Genomic DNA, 16,365 nt, shown 5'->3' on the forward strand with positions numbered 1-16,365 from the left:
GTCTCTTCAAGAACTTATAGCTGTGTTAAAGCAAACTTCTGAAACAGCTACAGACCATGGCTAAATTACTGAAACCTAGGCCAGTCCTAACTTGCCTTTGTTCCCAACCCACTCTGCATACCACTGCAAAATTAATCCCCCTAAATCACTGTTACCCTGACTTGAGAATTTTTAGTAATAATTAAAAGCTAATATAAATGGAGTTCTTAACTATGTGCCCAGCATTGTCCTGAACAATTTAAATGGATTTTCTCATTTAATCCTCCTCGTAACCCAGTAAGGTAGGTTCTGTAATCCTCCTGAAGATGAGGAAACTGTGGCTTATTCAGTAACCCACCCCAAACTGCTGAGCCCCTGAGGGCAACGCTGATCCAAATGCAGGTTTGAGCTGAGGCTCTCGACCACCGCGGTTTTTCCGCAGAGACACCGCTGGCCTAGCAGTCACTCGCGGGGACAGCTCCAAGGCACGTGCATCAGAATTACCAGGGTAATTCTCTGGCTCACAGCAGGCTTGGGAACCACTACAAGTTAACTCTCCATTTCCTACAGAAGGCCTAAACTCCTCTTCCCAGAGGCTTCTAGGATAAAGGCAAAATTCCTTAAATTGGCTTAGAAAGCTCTTCAGAGTCGGTCACTTGACTGACCTTTCCGGTCCCATTTTGCTCCAAGCCCCCTTTTTGTTTCCATGTCTATTCTTCACCACAAGATTCTTCCTTCTCAGGGTATTTGCACAAGCTGTTCTTTGGTCTGGGATGCTCTTCCCTCCTCCCTTTGTTCGATTAACCTTGCTCTTCCTCAGGCCTTATCATGATGGGCACTTTCTGAGAAAAAATTTTCTGATCACCCTGTTTAGGTCAAAATCCTACTACTATCTCTAATAACATCATGTACTACATTTGCGAACTAAAAACTGACTTTACACGATTATATCTCTTTCCCTCGATGAAGAGTACACTCTACAGAGGTAGGAACTATGCTTGTTTTTCTCAATATTGTACCTACAGTTCCTGGCTTAGTTGTTATTGTTTAGTTGCTAAGTTGTGTCTGACTCTTTGTGACCCCACAGACTACAGTACGCCAGGCTCCTCTGTCCAGGGGATTTCCCAGGCAAGAATACTGGAGTGGAGATGCCCATCAGCAGACGAATGGATGAGGAAGCTGTGGTACATATACACCATGGAATATTACTCAGCCATTAAAAAGAATTCATTTGAATCAGTTCTAATGAGATGGATGAAACTGGAGCCCATTATACAGAGCGAAGTAAGCCAGAAAGATAAAGACCATTACAGTATACTAACACATATATATGGACTTTAGAAAGATGGTAACGATAACCCTATATGCAAAACAGAAAAAGAGACTCAGATGTATAAAACAGACTTGTGGACTCTGGGAGAAGGCGAGGGTGGGATGTTTCAAGAGAACAGCATTGAAACATGTATATTATCTAGGGTGAAACAGATCACCAGCCCAGGTTGGGTACATGAGACAAGTGCTCGGGCCTGGTGCACTGGGAAGACCCAGAAGGATCGGGTGGAGAGGGAGGTGGGAGGGGGGACTGGGATGGGGAATACATGTAAATCCATGGCTAATTTATTTCAGTGTATGACAAAAACTACTGTAATGATGTAAAGTAATTAGCCTCCAACTAATAAAAATAAATGGAAAAAAAAAAAAAAGAATACTGGAGTGGGTTGCTATGTCTTTGTCCAGTAGTATCTTCAGTGCCTGGCTTAGTGCCTGTCACATAAATATTGCTTGTTCAATAAATACTTGTCAAAAGAATTAATGGTTTCAAGGCCTTCTAACTATTCCAGACTTAACCAACCAACCATATTTTTCACTCTTACTCAACAGAGATGTACAGTGCCATTTACAGAGGTTAATTTCTCTCCACATCTTTTCATCCTTATCTAAATACAAAATCCTTTTCCACCTCTTTACCTACCTAATTCCTCCTATTTCTACAAGGTGGCACCTAAATTTCCCTTATTTCACAAAGTTTTCTAGCTCACCAACCCACAACAGTCTCTTCTAAACTGCTACCTCACTTTGTACTTCTAGGCCACTCATGTGGCACTTCATGCCATGTATCCTCACGTAGTATTTCACATGTAAGTGGTTTGGTTATGTTTTTAAATATAAGTATCCCATTTGAATGCAGAGTTCCAAAGAATAGCCAGGAGAGATAAGAAAGCCTTCCTCAGCGATCAATGGAAAGAAATAGAGGAAAACAACAGAATGGGAAAGACTAGAGATCTCTTCAAGAAAATCAGAGATACCAAGGGAACATTTCATGCAAAGATGGGCTCAATAAAGGACAGAAATGGTATGGACCTAACAGAAGCAGAAGATATTAAGAAGAGGTGGCAAGAATACACAGAAGAATTGTACATAAAAGATCTTCACGACCCAGATAATCACAATGGTGTGATCACTCACCTAGAGCCAGACATCCTGGAATGTGAAGTCAAGTGGGCCTTAGAAAGCATCACTACGAACAAAGCTAGTGGAGGTGATGGAATTCCAGTTGAGCTATTTCAAATCCTGAAAGATGATGCTGTGAAAGTGCTGCACTCAATATGTCAGCAAATTTGGAAAACTCAGCAGTGACCACAGGACTAGAAAAGGTCAGTTTTCATTCCAATCCTAAGAAAGGCAATCCCAAAGAATGCTCAAACTACCACACAATTGCACTCATCTCACACACTAGTAAAGTAATGCTCAAAATTCTCCAGCCAGGCTTCAGCAATACGTGAATCAAGAACTTCCAGATGTTCAAGCTGGTTTTAGAAAAGGCAGAGGAACCAGAGATCAAATTGCCAATATCCTCTGGATCATCGAAAAAGCAAGAGAGTTCCAGAAAAACATCTATTTCTGCTTTATTGACTATGCCAAAGCCTTCGACTGTGTGGATCACAATAAACTGTGGAAAATTCTGAAGGAGATGGGCATAGCAGACCACCTGACCTGCCTCCTGAGAAACCTGTATGCAGATCAGGAAGCAACAGTTAGAACTGGACATGGAACAACAGACTGGTTCCAAATAGGAAAAGGAGTACGTCAAGGCTGTATATTGTCACCCTGCTTATTTAACTTATATGCAGAGTACAGCATGAGAAACGCTGGTCTGGAAGAAGCATAAGCTGGAATCAAGATTGCCGGGAGAAATATCAATAACCTCAGATATGCATGACACCACCCTCATGGCAGAAAGTGAAGAGGAACTAAAAAGCCTCTTGATGAAAGTGAAAGAGGAGAGTGAAAAAGTTGGCTTAAAGCTCAACATTCAGAAAACTAAGATCATGGCATCTGGTCCCATCACCTCATGGCAAATAGGTGGGGAGACAGTGGAAACAGTGTCAGACTTTATTTTTTTGGGCTCCAAAATCACTGCAGATGGTGACTGCAGCCATGAAATTAAAAGACGCTTATTCCTTGGAAGGAAAGTTATGACCAACCTAGACAGGATATTAAAAAGCAGAGACATTACTTTGCCAACAAAGGTCCGTCTGGTCAAGGCTATGGTTTTTCCAGTGGTCATGTATGGATGTGAGAGTTGGACTGTGAAGAAAGCTGAGCGCCAAAGAATTAATGCTTTCAAACTGTCGTGTTGGAGAAGACTCTTGAGAGTCCCTTGGACTGCAAGGAAATCAACCAGTCCATTCTGAAGGAGATAAGTCCTGGGTGTTCATTGGAAGGACTGATGCTGAAGCTGAAACTCCAATACTTTGGCCACCTCATGCAAAGAGTTGACTCATTTGAAAAGACCCTGATGCTGGGAGGGATTGAGGGCAGGAGGAGAAGGGGATGCCAGAGGATGAGATGGCTGGATGGCATCACCGACTCAATGGGCATGAGTTTGAGTAAACTCCAGGAGTTAGTGATGAACAGGGAGGCCTGGCGTGCTGCGATTCATGGGGTCGCAAAGAGTTGGACACGACTGAGCAACTGAACTGAACTGACTGATCGTTAGGTAGTTTGTATGTTCTGTGTTGTTGTTCAGTCACTTAGTCATGTCCAACTCTTTGTGACCCCATGGACTGAAGCACACCAGGCCTCCCTCTCCCTCACCATCTCCTGAAGTTTGCCCAAGCTCATGTTCCTTGCATCAGTGATGACATCCAGCCATCTCATCCTCTGATGCCCTCTTCTCCTTCTGCCATCAATCTTCCCCAGCATCAGGGTCTTTCCCAATGAGTCAGCTCTTCGCATCAGGTAGCCAAAATCCTGGAGCTTCAGCCTCAGCATCAGTCCTTCCAATCAGGGTTGACTTTCCTTAAGATTGACTGGTTTGGTCTCCTTGCTGTCCAAGGAACTCTCAGAAGTCTTCTCCAGCACCACAGTTTGAAGGCATCAATTCTTTGGTGCTTTGCCTTCTTTATGGTCCAGCTCTCACAACTGTACATATGCCCACTTGGAAGACCACAGCCTTGACTATATGGACCTTTCTCAGCAAAGTAATGTCTCTGCTTTTCAACACATTGTCTAGGTTTGTCACAGCTTTCCTTTGTTCTTAAAGGGTAGTCATTGGTTAATTTGTGACTAGAGTGCCCAAGCACATAACAAATACTCTGTAAATGTCTGCTAAATAAATTAATGAAGAATATTCTGTAACCTGCAGTGTGAACTCAACCTGCAGTTTATCAGCAAATTTGGCAATTGACAGTTCTCCTTGGAGGACACCTGGATATTTTATATTATTTCTTTGAACTGTCTCTAGGATACCTTGGCAGACAGTTCAAAACAAGTGTCAGGGTAGAACATTAAAGTAATATACTACTTTAAATATCCTACAGTTCTATACTCAGATATTTCTAAATCCATTATAAAATTATTAATACATTTCATAGCTCTTTAGGATAACTCTACATTATCGATCCTAATCCTCCAAGGTTAGGAGAATCTTTAAATATTTTCAGTAGATTAATTTCTATTTCAAAACATAACACTGAGGAAAATATTTTTGTGGTCATGCTATTAATCTCTTGGTTAAATATCATTTACCATAAATCTTTATGTAAAATAGGTAAGTGCATTTCAACTTTTTATTTGGAGGGGGTCAAACTAAGATCTAAGCAATTAAGAACTTTTTACTTCAGAATCAGAATAAATTATGATTCCAGTTATTCTAATTCTAATTTGAAAATCCTAAAGCCAAGGAAAATTAAGTTGATAAACAGTGGGGCTAGTGGTAAAAAATCTGCCTGCCAATACAAGAGATGTACTAGACCCAAGAGACGGAGGTTCAATCCCTGTGATGGGAAGATACCCTGGAGTAGGAAATGGCAACCCACTCCAGTATTCTTGCCTGGAAAATTCCAAGGACAGAAGAGCCGCCTGGTGGGCCACAGTCCATGGGATCGTAAAAGAGTTGGACACAACTTAGCAACCAAACAGTTTACATACTATAAAATTAACTCATATTAAATTTTTAAAGTCTATTTACAGATTTGTGTCAGCATCACCTGAATCTAAATTTGTTTTATATTATTTTTGCAATATAATTTACAAAGTTGTGTAATCATCACCACTCTAACCCTGGAACATTTTCATCAACCCCAAAAGAAACATCATGACCTTTAGCAATCTCTCTCCATTTCTCTCCAGCCCCTCCAGCTCTTGGCAACCACTAATCTACTCTGTCTCTATGAATTTATTCTTAACATTTAATATAAATGGAATCATACAATATGTGGTGTTTTCGTGACTAGCTCCTTTCACTTAACATGTTTTCAAGATTTATCCACATTGTCATATGTATTAGAACTTCATTCCTTGTTGTCAGCTAATAACATTTTGGGTGTGTGTGTGTACATGCTCAGTCACTTCAGTCACGTCCAACTGTTTGCAACCCTACGAACCGCAGCCCCCACCAGGTTCCTCTGTCCATGATTCTTCAGGCAAGAATAATGAAGTGGATTGCCATTTCCTTCTCCAAGGGATTGTCCAGACCCAGGGATCAAAACTGTGTCTCCTGTATTGCAGGCGGATTTACTGTACAGGAGGATTTACTGGTTTATCCATTCATCAGTTGATGGATATTTCAGTTGTTTCCACTTTTTGGCTACTAGGAATAATGCTGCTATGAATGCTGGCATACAAGTCTTGGTGTAGATATATATCTTTATTTCTCTTGCGTAGATACCGAGGAATGGGATTACTAGGTCAGGTGCTAATTGCTTCATTTTTCCCTAACAGTCTTAAGAAGAGTAACAGAAAGTTTTTTTTTTTCGTATTTCAAAGGATTTTTGACACAGCCAGGAAGCAGAATTTTCATGAAAATGCTAATATAATTTTTTTTTAAAAAAGGATAATCTGCACACCACTTTGCTAGCAATAGAACTGTACCACATTATTTTCCAGTTTGAAGTTCAAACAGAAATTATAAGATGAGGTGAAAATTCCTTTTAATGTAAGTCATAAAATTAAATGGAGTCTGCTCTAATCTATGTAATCAATATGCTAGAATAAAATTCTGTTTTTTGAGCAGCATGTATGTATCCATTTCCTTCTGGCTGACAATTGCTTTAACAGATAAACACACAGTAAGAGAAGACTTACCCAGTAGGAGTAGTAATAAATAGGAATTTAAAATCTCAAACGCCTTAATAAATTACTTATTTCCCTTCCCTGTCATGGGCCTGCTTCTCATTTCATGAGAAAGGGGTGAAACATTAATTATAATCAGTCGTGTAAATTCCTGAAGTCTTTCATAAAAGCATCTTTCAGAAAGCAGAGGCCAAATAACTTCTGGTCACATGTTATTTTTATTTTTCTACCTGGCGATGTACACTCTAGATCAAATATATTCAGGAAGCAGACTGTAAGCAAGAAATTAAGAGCTGATTGCAAAATGCTACGTAAAAAGTAAAAGAGCTTTAAAAACACATTTTAATGTAAAGAAAAATCAAACATCTTGCGGCAGAAATTAGGCACAATCAGGGGAAAACTACCAAACGTTCTACCAATCACAGCACTAGAGAACGCCACAGGTCGTCCAAAAGACGCCTTCCTTTTAGCCAACAGCTCTTTTCCTCCCGCCAAAGCTGTCCCTAGAGCGTCAGAGAATAACTCAACGAGCGATTTATGATTTTTTCCTTTTGATCTCTCCCCCACACACATCCACCTGCTTGGAGGTGTCAAGGCGACTAGAAATGGTTAACACTGACCAGCAGCAGACGGAAACAAACACCCTGACAACCCACAGCTGAGTAAGCAAGAGCTGTTTATTCACGACCATGTTCCATTTGGAGACTATCGGCGAGCCCTTGAAAGCCCAGGCACATTTTAGAAGGTTCCTAGAGAAGGAGGGAATAATCTCCCCCCGACACACACGCACACACACCCCACCCCTCTCCCCCCGCCCTGAGATACACCCTGAGAGGTTCGGGTGGGAACCAACTGGTCAAGGCAGCCCCTGCCCTACCGACCCCTCAGGAATAACCTCACGCACTAGAGCATCCGACCCCTTGCGGGGGTTGTGTAACTCCCCGAAATGGGCTCAGACGCTGCAGAGGCTGGCCCCAGCGCTAAGGGCTTCCGAAGACGCTTTCTGCCACCCCCACCCCCGCCACGGCCCACCCAGACGCCGCGGCCGGGACTGGAGACCCCGCCGAGAAATGGCCCTTTAGATCCCACCCCTCACCTGGCTCGGTCCCACCTGAGCACCAGAGCTGAGAGAAAACAGGCAGGGAGAGCTGACCTTGATGCTACTGACAGTGGAGCGGCACATCCTGCTGCTTCTTGGAAGGCGGCCCGCAGGACATTTTTCCCCCTGGAGGAAGGAAACGGGAGGGCGCCGGCCGGGCGGCGGCGGTGGTCCGGGCGGGCTGTGCAGCCTCTAGCGGGGACGGTCCGAGGACTACATCTCCCAGGCTGCTCTGGGCCTCCTTGCGTCGTGACCCCAGCGCGCACGGAGGCGGTGACTCTTACCTCACAGAGGTAGCTCCTCCGCCGGCAGCAACTCGGCGACCGCGGTCCATGGACCGGAACCCCGGGCCCACGGGCAGGAACCCCGGCCGCGATCGCCGTCTCCCCGCCCTAGGCTCCTCCTCCTCGCTCCCCACCGCCTCCTCCGGACGCCCGCGGGCCTCGCACCGCCACCGCCGGGCTCGCGGAGCCGCCCCGGGAGGCTGGGTGGCGGGTTCGCGGCTGCCGCCGGACTGAGGCCTACTCCGCCGCTTCTCAGTGCTATTGTCCTGGGCCCGGCCCTGACCGGGCTCACCGGAGAGACGAGTGCGCCGGCTCCGCCGAAGATGCCGGACCAAGCCCTACAGCAGATGCTGGACAGGTACGGGCAGCCTCTGGGGAGGACGCGAGCCGCTGACCCTCGTTCCAGCCCTGCCGCGCCCGGCCTCGGGGCTCTTCGGAGCGGAGTCCGGAGTGCCGGGAGTTCTACGGCCTGGGGGCCGGGCGAGGGGCCGAAAGTTTGGAGGCCGTACTTGGCGGGAGGACGGAGCGGGCGGCCTGGGTGCGTAGACTTAAAGCGAAACTTAGTTAAGGAGTGGCCTCCAGTTTCGTCGGAACGCCTTTGCGAAGTGAGAGGGGCTTGTGTGAACCCAGAGAATTAGTTTCTTTTTCTCACTCTCCTCCTCCCCTCCCCCCCAAACTGTGTTGTAACGTGTTTGTCCGAGATGTCACTGGCAAGAAGAGCCAAACTAATTTTCTGGGGAATGATCCTCCTCCAATTTTAACACTCTTTCCAAAAGCCAAGGAAAAATAAGCATTCGTTTGGAAAACTTCATAGGCAAACTTCATTCTTCTTTACTCCGTATCCCCAACCCCAAACTATAAGGTCAAGAGTATCTTCAATGGACTTTAACGGTCAGACCAGAGTAGAGGTTATGGGAAACAGACATAAATCCAACCCTGAACATTTCTCGTATTTTACCATGCGTTGAGTTCCCTGAGAAAGTTTCATCTTGTCATGGAGCAAGTTCCTGGGGGGGCTCCAGTCGGTAAAACTTTCTGTGAAATCGGCTGCAGAGCCCTCTGCTGTTGAAATTCTAGTCTCTGGGTTCTACCACGAGTTTCTGGAGACCCTTACTCCACATTTTCCACTAAAGATATAACTTCCTGGCAACGCCAGTGCTATTGGCTAATGTATGTTTTCGTTGCCTACAACTCTCAATAGATCACTCGCCACCCAGTTCAGTGTGTGATGTAGCTCTGTACTGAGAACGAATCCAACTGGAAAGTGTTAAATGAAGAGCCTCCCTTAAATGAAATTATACCCAATAAAATTATGCTTGGATCACACCCAGAACACAAATCACTTAAAAGTACCGTCTTCTTCCAGAGTGACAGACATTTCCTTTGGAGCTTAGAATTTTGAGACGTCTAAGTTGATAGAAATCATGGTACTGACTTTTTTAAGTTGGGGTGACCCAGTAATTAATCCAGCCCTTGTTCTAGGAGAGCATTCAGGTCAAGTTGTATTGACTACTCCCTTTTTATATAAGTAGTTTACAAGCTCCTGGAAGGCAGAAACTTATGTGTCATTATTTCAAATTCTACAACCCCCTGTACAAAGCAAGTCATCAGTAAATACTTTTATGAGCAAATGCATGAACTTTTTTGTCATTCTCCCCAGTTGTGTAGTGGTCTAATAATTTACCATACTGGCAAATTATGTAGGACTACTGAAATATGCTCAGAGGAGACCATTTTCTGCCACTGCCAATTCCAGTCAGAGACCCTATATTATTGCTGGGTATTTTGTAATTAATTTTTACCCCCTCTGAGGGTCTGCTGCTTTCACTTTTATGTAGTTGACTTTTGTGTCCAAAAACTGATCTGTCTTTCATACACTCTTTGGAAATTTGCATAAAAGTAAAAAACCCAAGGAGTGCCAGCAAGACATTTTACGATGTCTCAACAGAAACTTGGAAATTCTGGCTGCATATACTGAGACAGGTGACTATAATACTGGCTTCCCTCATCTTCTCTACGTTTTTGACGTATCTCAAGGTAGATTCTTAAGATGATATTCAAAGATCATTTTACAACCTGGCCCCATGTTGGAATCACCTGAGGAGTATTTTAACATATGGATGGATACCTGATTCTGCCCACGACCAGTTAGTTCACAAATGTCTGGAGGGTAGGGCCTGAGCATGGGTATTTTCAAAAGCTTTCCAGATGTTTGTTGTGGTTGAAAATCATTTTTAAAGGGTTTTTTTTTTTTTTTTTTGGCAGTGCCACATGTCTTGATGGATCTTAGTTCCCCAACTAGGGATTGACTCTGGGCCTCCTGCAGTGGAAGCAAGAGTCCTAACCACTGGACCACCAGGGAATTCCCACTGCCCTAAACCCTAAGTGATTAGTTCATGATAAGGGATAGTACTTTTTTAGAGAGGTAAGCTTGGACAGTAATCTTGAAATTCTCATTTTGCCACTTACTGGCTATATGACTTTGGATTTAAATTCTGAGGTTCTGCATCATCTTTAAAAAATGGTAATGTCCTACCTTACAGAACTGTATAAATAAGAACAAGTGTAAGTATTTTGTTGTTGTTCTTGTACAGTCTCTCTGTATAAGTACTTGATACAACAATAAATGCTATTCGTATGTTAGGCATACAGAAGGTACTTAAGATTCTAGTGTAACTGGGATTTCCCTCGTGGTACAGTGATAGGGAGTTTGCCTTCCAGTGCAGGGGATGTAGGTTTGATCTGTTAGGGAAACTTAAGATCCCACATGCCGCGGGGCAACTAAGCCTGAGTGCATTGGGCTAAGACACAGGGCGGCCAAATAAATAAATAATTTTAAAAAAAAGATTCTAATGTAACCAATCAATTAGCAATTTACACACACACACACACACACACCGTATCCCCCATCTCCTTTGTATTTACTATCATCTTAATCTGGGCTGGCCCCCCTGCAAGTTGAACACAAAGATACTTGATGGGTTCATTTGAACAATACTGACAGGTTCAAGAGACTAAAATATGTCAACCTGTTAGGACCCAGAATTCTTGCTTGAATTTGCCTCCCCCCAGCTTGGTCTTTGGGTGGCAATTTTTGAGTGACAGAATTTACTCCAGAAACTTGGCTTTATGTTTATTTCTTCAGTACAAGTTCTATCCTTGAGAAGATTAAGGAAATATATATAACATATTGTTTCAGTTCTAGGTTAAGATTAAGTATATTTTAATAGTTTATTAAGTTTATATTCATTGAATTGATTTAATAAATATTGATCCATTTGCCCAGTACCATTCTAAGCCCTCAGTATATGGTGGTAGTGAACATAAGCAGAAATACTCATGTGGAGCTTTAATTCTAGTGAGGTTTGTGTTCCACCGATGTCAAATAAAATAAAGATTATATTTACAAACATGATGGTATGTTCAGTTTATACATTCAGTCTTTCATGATTTTTTAATTAATAGCAGCTTACTAAGAGCTGACGTTCAATTGCTTTTCCTTTGTGAATAAGTAAATCTAGTTTAGCAATTGTTTATCTTAAATTTTATTCTTGCCATATTTGCAGCTGGAAAGAGTCTATATAGATATATATTTTGATTGCCTTTCATTTTTATAAACAGTAAGCAGCTGTTTTATGTAAATTTATCATTTGAACCTTTTAAATTGAGAGTGGTGGAAAGGGGGTGGTTTTCTAATGTCATGAATGATTGGGGGTCACAAATCATTGCCCTGAAATTATAACCATTCATAAATTTAAACCCTTTACATCAGACTCTCTGAATCTTATTTTTTCCTTTCCTTCATTATCATACTTTTTTAAGAAGTCTGTTATGTCTACTCTGTCACCGTTATACTTTCTCATTTTCTCTTTTACTTCTCAAAATGAGGATTAAATGTATAGAGAATACAAAGAATACTATAAACAAACTGCAGAAATGGACCTCAGGTTTAAAGCCTGGTGAGAGATGCTTCTGGAAACTTGACTTTTGTATACCCCTTTCACATTAAACATTTAGGAATTTGTTGAGGTTGTTTTGCATCACTTAATCGCACATGGTGGGTAGGCAAGGAACGGAGTCATTGTCCCCGGAACAGTCAGATGGGAAGAACAATGACAGAATAATCTGTTCCCCACAGGCCTCCTGCAGTAGCAAGTGAGTTAGAATCCTCTCTCACAGGATGTTACCAACCACATGGACATCCCTTTAGAGGTTGTAGATGTCCTCATAGGATTGAGCTGTATTACCTTCTGAGTTTTAAACTGTCTCTAGCTTCCACTAAAGCAGCTTCTCATTCTCTTTGGCATCTTTCCTCAATCATATTACAGTCCCATTTTTACATTTACAGAACAATATCTGGAGTTAAGAACCATTAGCAATTAGTTGTATTTGCTTCCATCTCTATATAAAAAGCAGAAACATTACAGATAAAGTCCCCTTTGGCCATTATCCCCCAGTCCCATATCTTCTCCCATCCCCAGTCCACTGTCATAAGTGCGTTTATGTTCTTCCAGTTTTTGTTTAAAGCTTTTATATATACTATATGTAATTCACAGTTTTTGTTTCTAAAATTTAAATATATCAGTCTGCAATTTACTTTTTTAAATATTGAATTCTGTGATATTCAGCAATTAAAGAGTATACATATATAATCTATTGTATTAACATACTACTCGTGATATGAGTATGGATACTCATAGTATGGATCATCGAAAAAGCAAGAGAGTTCCAGAAAAGCATCTATTTCTGCTTTATTGACTATGCCAGAGCCTTTGACTGTGTGGATCACAATAAACTGTGGAAAATTCTGAAGGAGATGGGAATACCAGACCACCTGACCGGCCTCTTGAGAAATCTGTATGCAGGTCAGGAAGCAACAGTTAGAACTGGACATGGAACAACAGACTGGTTCCAAATAGGGAAAGGCTGTTTATTGTCATCGTGCTTATTTAACTTATATGCAGAGTACATCATGAGAAATGCTGGGCTAGAGGAAGCACAAGCTGGATTCAAGATTGCTGGGAGAGCTTTCAATAACCTTAGATACACAGATGACACCACCATTATGGCAGAAGGTGAAGAAGAAATAAAGAGCCTCTTGATGAAAGTGAAAGAGGAGAGTGAAAAAGTTGGCTTAAAGATCAACATTCAGAAAACTAAGATCATGGCATCCATTCCCATCACTTCCTGGCAAATATATAGGGAAAGAGTGAGAGACTTTATTTTTTTGGGTTCCAAGATCACTGCAGATGGTGACTGCAGCCATGAAATAAAAAGACACTCCTTGAAAGAAAATTTATGACCAACCTAGACAGCATATTAAAAAGCAGACATTACTTTGCCAACAAAGGTCCGTCTAGTCACCGCCATGTGGTTTTTCCAGCAGTCATGTATGGATGTGAGAGTTGGACTATAAAGAAAGCTGAGCACCAAAGAATTGATGCTTTTGAACTGTGGTGTTGGAGAAGACTCTTGAGAGCCCCTTGGACTGCAAGGAGATCCAACCAGTCCATCCTAAAGGAAATCAGTCCTGAATGTTCATTGGAAGGACTGATGTTGAAGTTGAAACTCCAATACTTTGGCCACCTGATGCGAGGAAATGACTCATTGGAAAAGACCCTGATGCTGGGAAAGTTAGAAGTTGGGAGGAAAAGGGCACGACAGAGGATGAGATGGTTGGATGGCATCACCAACTCGGTGGACATGAGTTTGAGTAAACTCCAGGAGTTGGTGATGGACAGGTAGGACTGGCGTGCTGCAGTCCATTGGGTCGCAAAGAGTCAGACACAAGTGAGCGACTGAACTGAACTACTCTAGTAACATTTCGATTCTTACTACCTCTCATTGTAATTTGACTTTCATCCACCTTTCTTATCCATAGTTTCTAAAAGTATATTAAATGTTACTAATAATTTCTTAATCGGTAAACCTAATGACTTTTTTCCTTTGTCCTCATGTCCTTGACATGTATTTAATGAAGCTGAAATTGGTGACCTCCACTCCCTAACTTGAAACTGTGTTCTAGTCTACTACATTATTTGTCTGTCTTACTTTTTCCCCCTCTTACATATCACTTACTGTCTTCAATCACTTAAGTATGGTTCAGTTCTCAGCACGTAACTCTTCGAAAAGTAGATATACTTCTATCACTTACTATCTCACTTTCACCTTTGACTCCCAAATGTATGTTTTTATTCTTGACCTCTTTCCCACATTTTAATGTCTGCTTTCCATCTGCCCAGTAGACATTTTCATTTGTGTATACACAGTATTACTAGTGTCTTCACCTATCTAAAACTAAACAACTGCTATTTCCCTGGTTTTTACTTATCTTGACTTCCCAATTTCTGGCCCATTCTTCTAATCTACCAGCCATAAAACCTACATCTTTTTTTGCTTTTTGCTTTTCTTCCCCTCTAAATCCATCTGCTTATCAAATACTATAGATTCTTCTTTCTCTGACTCCAGTTTTTCTCTTCCAGTTTGACTTACAGAGTAGTACCAGAATTGGCCAGAGAACAGTTATATTCATGTCATTCCCATCCTTTAAAGCATGCCAGTCTCTACATTACCAATAGAATAAATTCTAAACTTTCAAGACTTTGTGAAGAGACTTAGCTCTATTAATCCAATCCAGCCCTAACCTGCTTTAACCAAACTCTTCTGCACTGCACTTCATTGTCCTCTGAATATATTCTGCTGTATATCTTATTTTTTGCTTTAGAGGACTTCCTTCCTTTTGACACCTGGCTGACTCGGAACCATCTTTAGAATTCAGCTCAATTACCACTTTGAAGCATTGTACATCTCCTTCAGGCAGTGAGTTACTTCTTCCACAATTTCCATAGAACCTTTATGTACTCATTATAGTACATCACTCTGAATTATAATTTTTTTTAATACATCAATCCCATGTCTCAGAGCCTTTATTACCATCACCATGCACATTCAAGAGGGAGTTCACTGAGAACAGAAACTGTTCCATTTCTCAAGAAGGGGAATGTACATTGGCGACACTGTTGAATCACGCTGTCTTTTCACTATTTATGACATGTCAATGCTTAGAATAATCTTGCTGAAGCACCATTTTAAAAATATCTCATTTGTTCAAAACCTGTATTTTTTTAATTGCTTACTAAGGTTAAGTTCAAAATTTTTTAACTTGGCCTTCAAGACCCTTCATAGTCATATTTATTTTGCTCTCTAGTATGTTTAAGACACAGAGTACATGACTGGCACTAGCTACCTTCTTAAAGCTCTGCTTCTGTTTAAAAGTGAGTACGTGAGTATACATCTTTTGCCCAGGCCAGCTTGATATGCACACTGTCCTGTATTCTTTTCAGCATCTTGTCTTTCAAAATTCTACCCATTCTTCAAGATCCAGTTTAGTTTCTGGCTCATTTATAAAGCTTTTCTGACTATTTCAGCCAGAATTATTTCCCACTCTTCTCCAGACTCTTGTAGCAGTTCTTTACATGCCGTATATATATATATGCCTCCCAGCTCCTTATATGCCATAGTTATAAGATGAGAGGTGGTAACATTTATATGGCACATTAGGGTACACTGTAAGAGTTTTAGATTTCTAGTGAAAGCTCCTTATGGCTGCTTAAAAGTACCCTAGCAAAAATGAAACACATAATGACTTGCACTAACTATAATTTCCTTAAAAATGAGAAATGGAAAAATTTCTCAGAATACACTATCCATAAGGCAGTATGGTTCTGTGAAAAAAGCTGATATTTTCTTTTTAATGGCATATAACTTAAAAAATCTGATGTTTTAGAGTTGAGGCCTTAGTTGCATTCATGCCTTTCTATTTAACCATCAAGCCTTGGACAGACTGTTTAACCTTTCTAGGCTTTTGTTTCCTTATTTAAGGGGGAAAATAATTATGTTTGCAGACGTTATGAAGATCAGAGATAAAGAGCACGGCATGAATATATGCTCAATAAATGATTGCTTTCACTGTGGTATATTTCTCTTCCCCTTGCATAATGTGTTAATAATTGTGGTAGCTCTTTGATAAATTCAGATACTTTTAACTTCCATTCCACTTGGGTGGACAGACATATAAAGGGGTTTTTAGTTGATGGTATAGTTTTTGTTTAAGAATATATGGGATGTGATACTTTTAATCCTGAGACAAATCAAGCAGTTTACAGTTTTTTCCATTGTTAAATTTAGGCATTCCTTGCATGGTTCACTAAACATGTTTTGAATTAAGGACATGTTCGCTTTCCTTAAAACACTCATGTAAATACATTGGTAAGGCATCATATATATAATACAGCAATAACAATTTTTAAAGCTTGTTTCATTGCTTTCACTCCTGTATTCTGGAACTCTTCTGTTCTGCTACCCTCCATTTTTCCTCACAGTAGTCTCTAGGGCAGATTTTCCAGATCTTTCTGATAATCCAAGATA

General features: G+C 41.3%; 2 protein-coding genes across 7 annotated transcripts in view; one reads left to right on the forward strand and one right to left on the reverse strand.

Moving 5' to 3' along the window:
- Positions 1 to 8,016, reverse strand: part of CPEB3 (cytoplasmic polyadenylation element binding protein 3) — a 199,480-nt gene extending 191,464 nt beyond the window's left edge. For 3 of the 6 annotated variants that reach the window (XM_070470648.1, XM_020869971.2, XM_020869966.2), the window contains exon 1: positions 7,709 to 7,863. The gene's annotated coding sequence lies outside the window, so the exon portion shown is untranslated. Of the gene's footprint in view, positions 1 to 7,651; positions 7,864 to 7,938 lie in introns of those variants that run through there. The other 3 variants (XM_070470647.1, XM_020869968.2, XM_020869972.2) reach the window with 3 other exon arrangements.
- Positions 8,017 to 8,210: 194 nt separating this feature from the next.
- MARCHF5 (membrane associated ring-CH-type finger 5) overlaps positions 8,211 to 16,365 on the forward strand; it is a 53,363-nt gene continuing 45,208 nt past the window's right edge. Inside the window, exon 1 of the mRNA XM_020869975.2 lies at positions 8,211 to 8,296. Coding sequence (XP_020725634.1) covers positions 8,262 to 8,296 — 35 coding nt within the window. The 5' untranslated portion in view covers positions 8,211 to 8,261. The remainder of the gene's footprint in view (positions 8,297 to 16,365) is intronic.

Source organism: Odocoileus virginianus, chromosome 7 (assembly GCF_023699985.2).
Source record: "Odocoileus virginianus isolate 20LAN1187 ecotype Illinois chromosome 7, Ovbor_1.2, whole genome shotgun sequence".
Taxonomy (NCBI): Eukaryota; Metazoa; Chordata; class Mammalia; order Artiodactyla; family Cervidae; genus Odocoileus; species Odocoileus virginianus.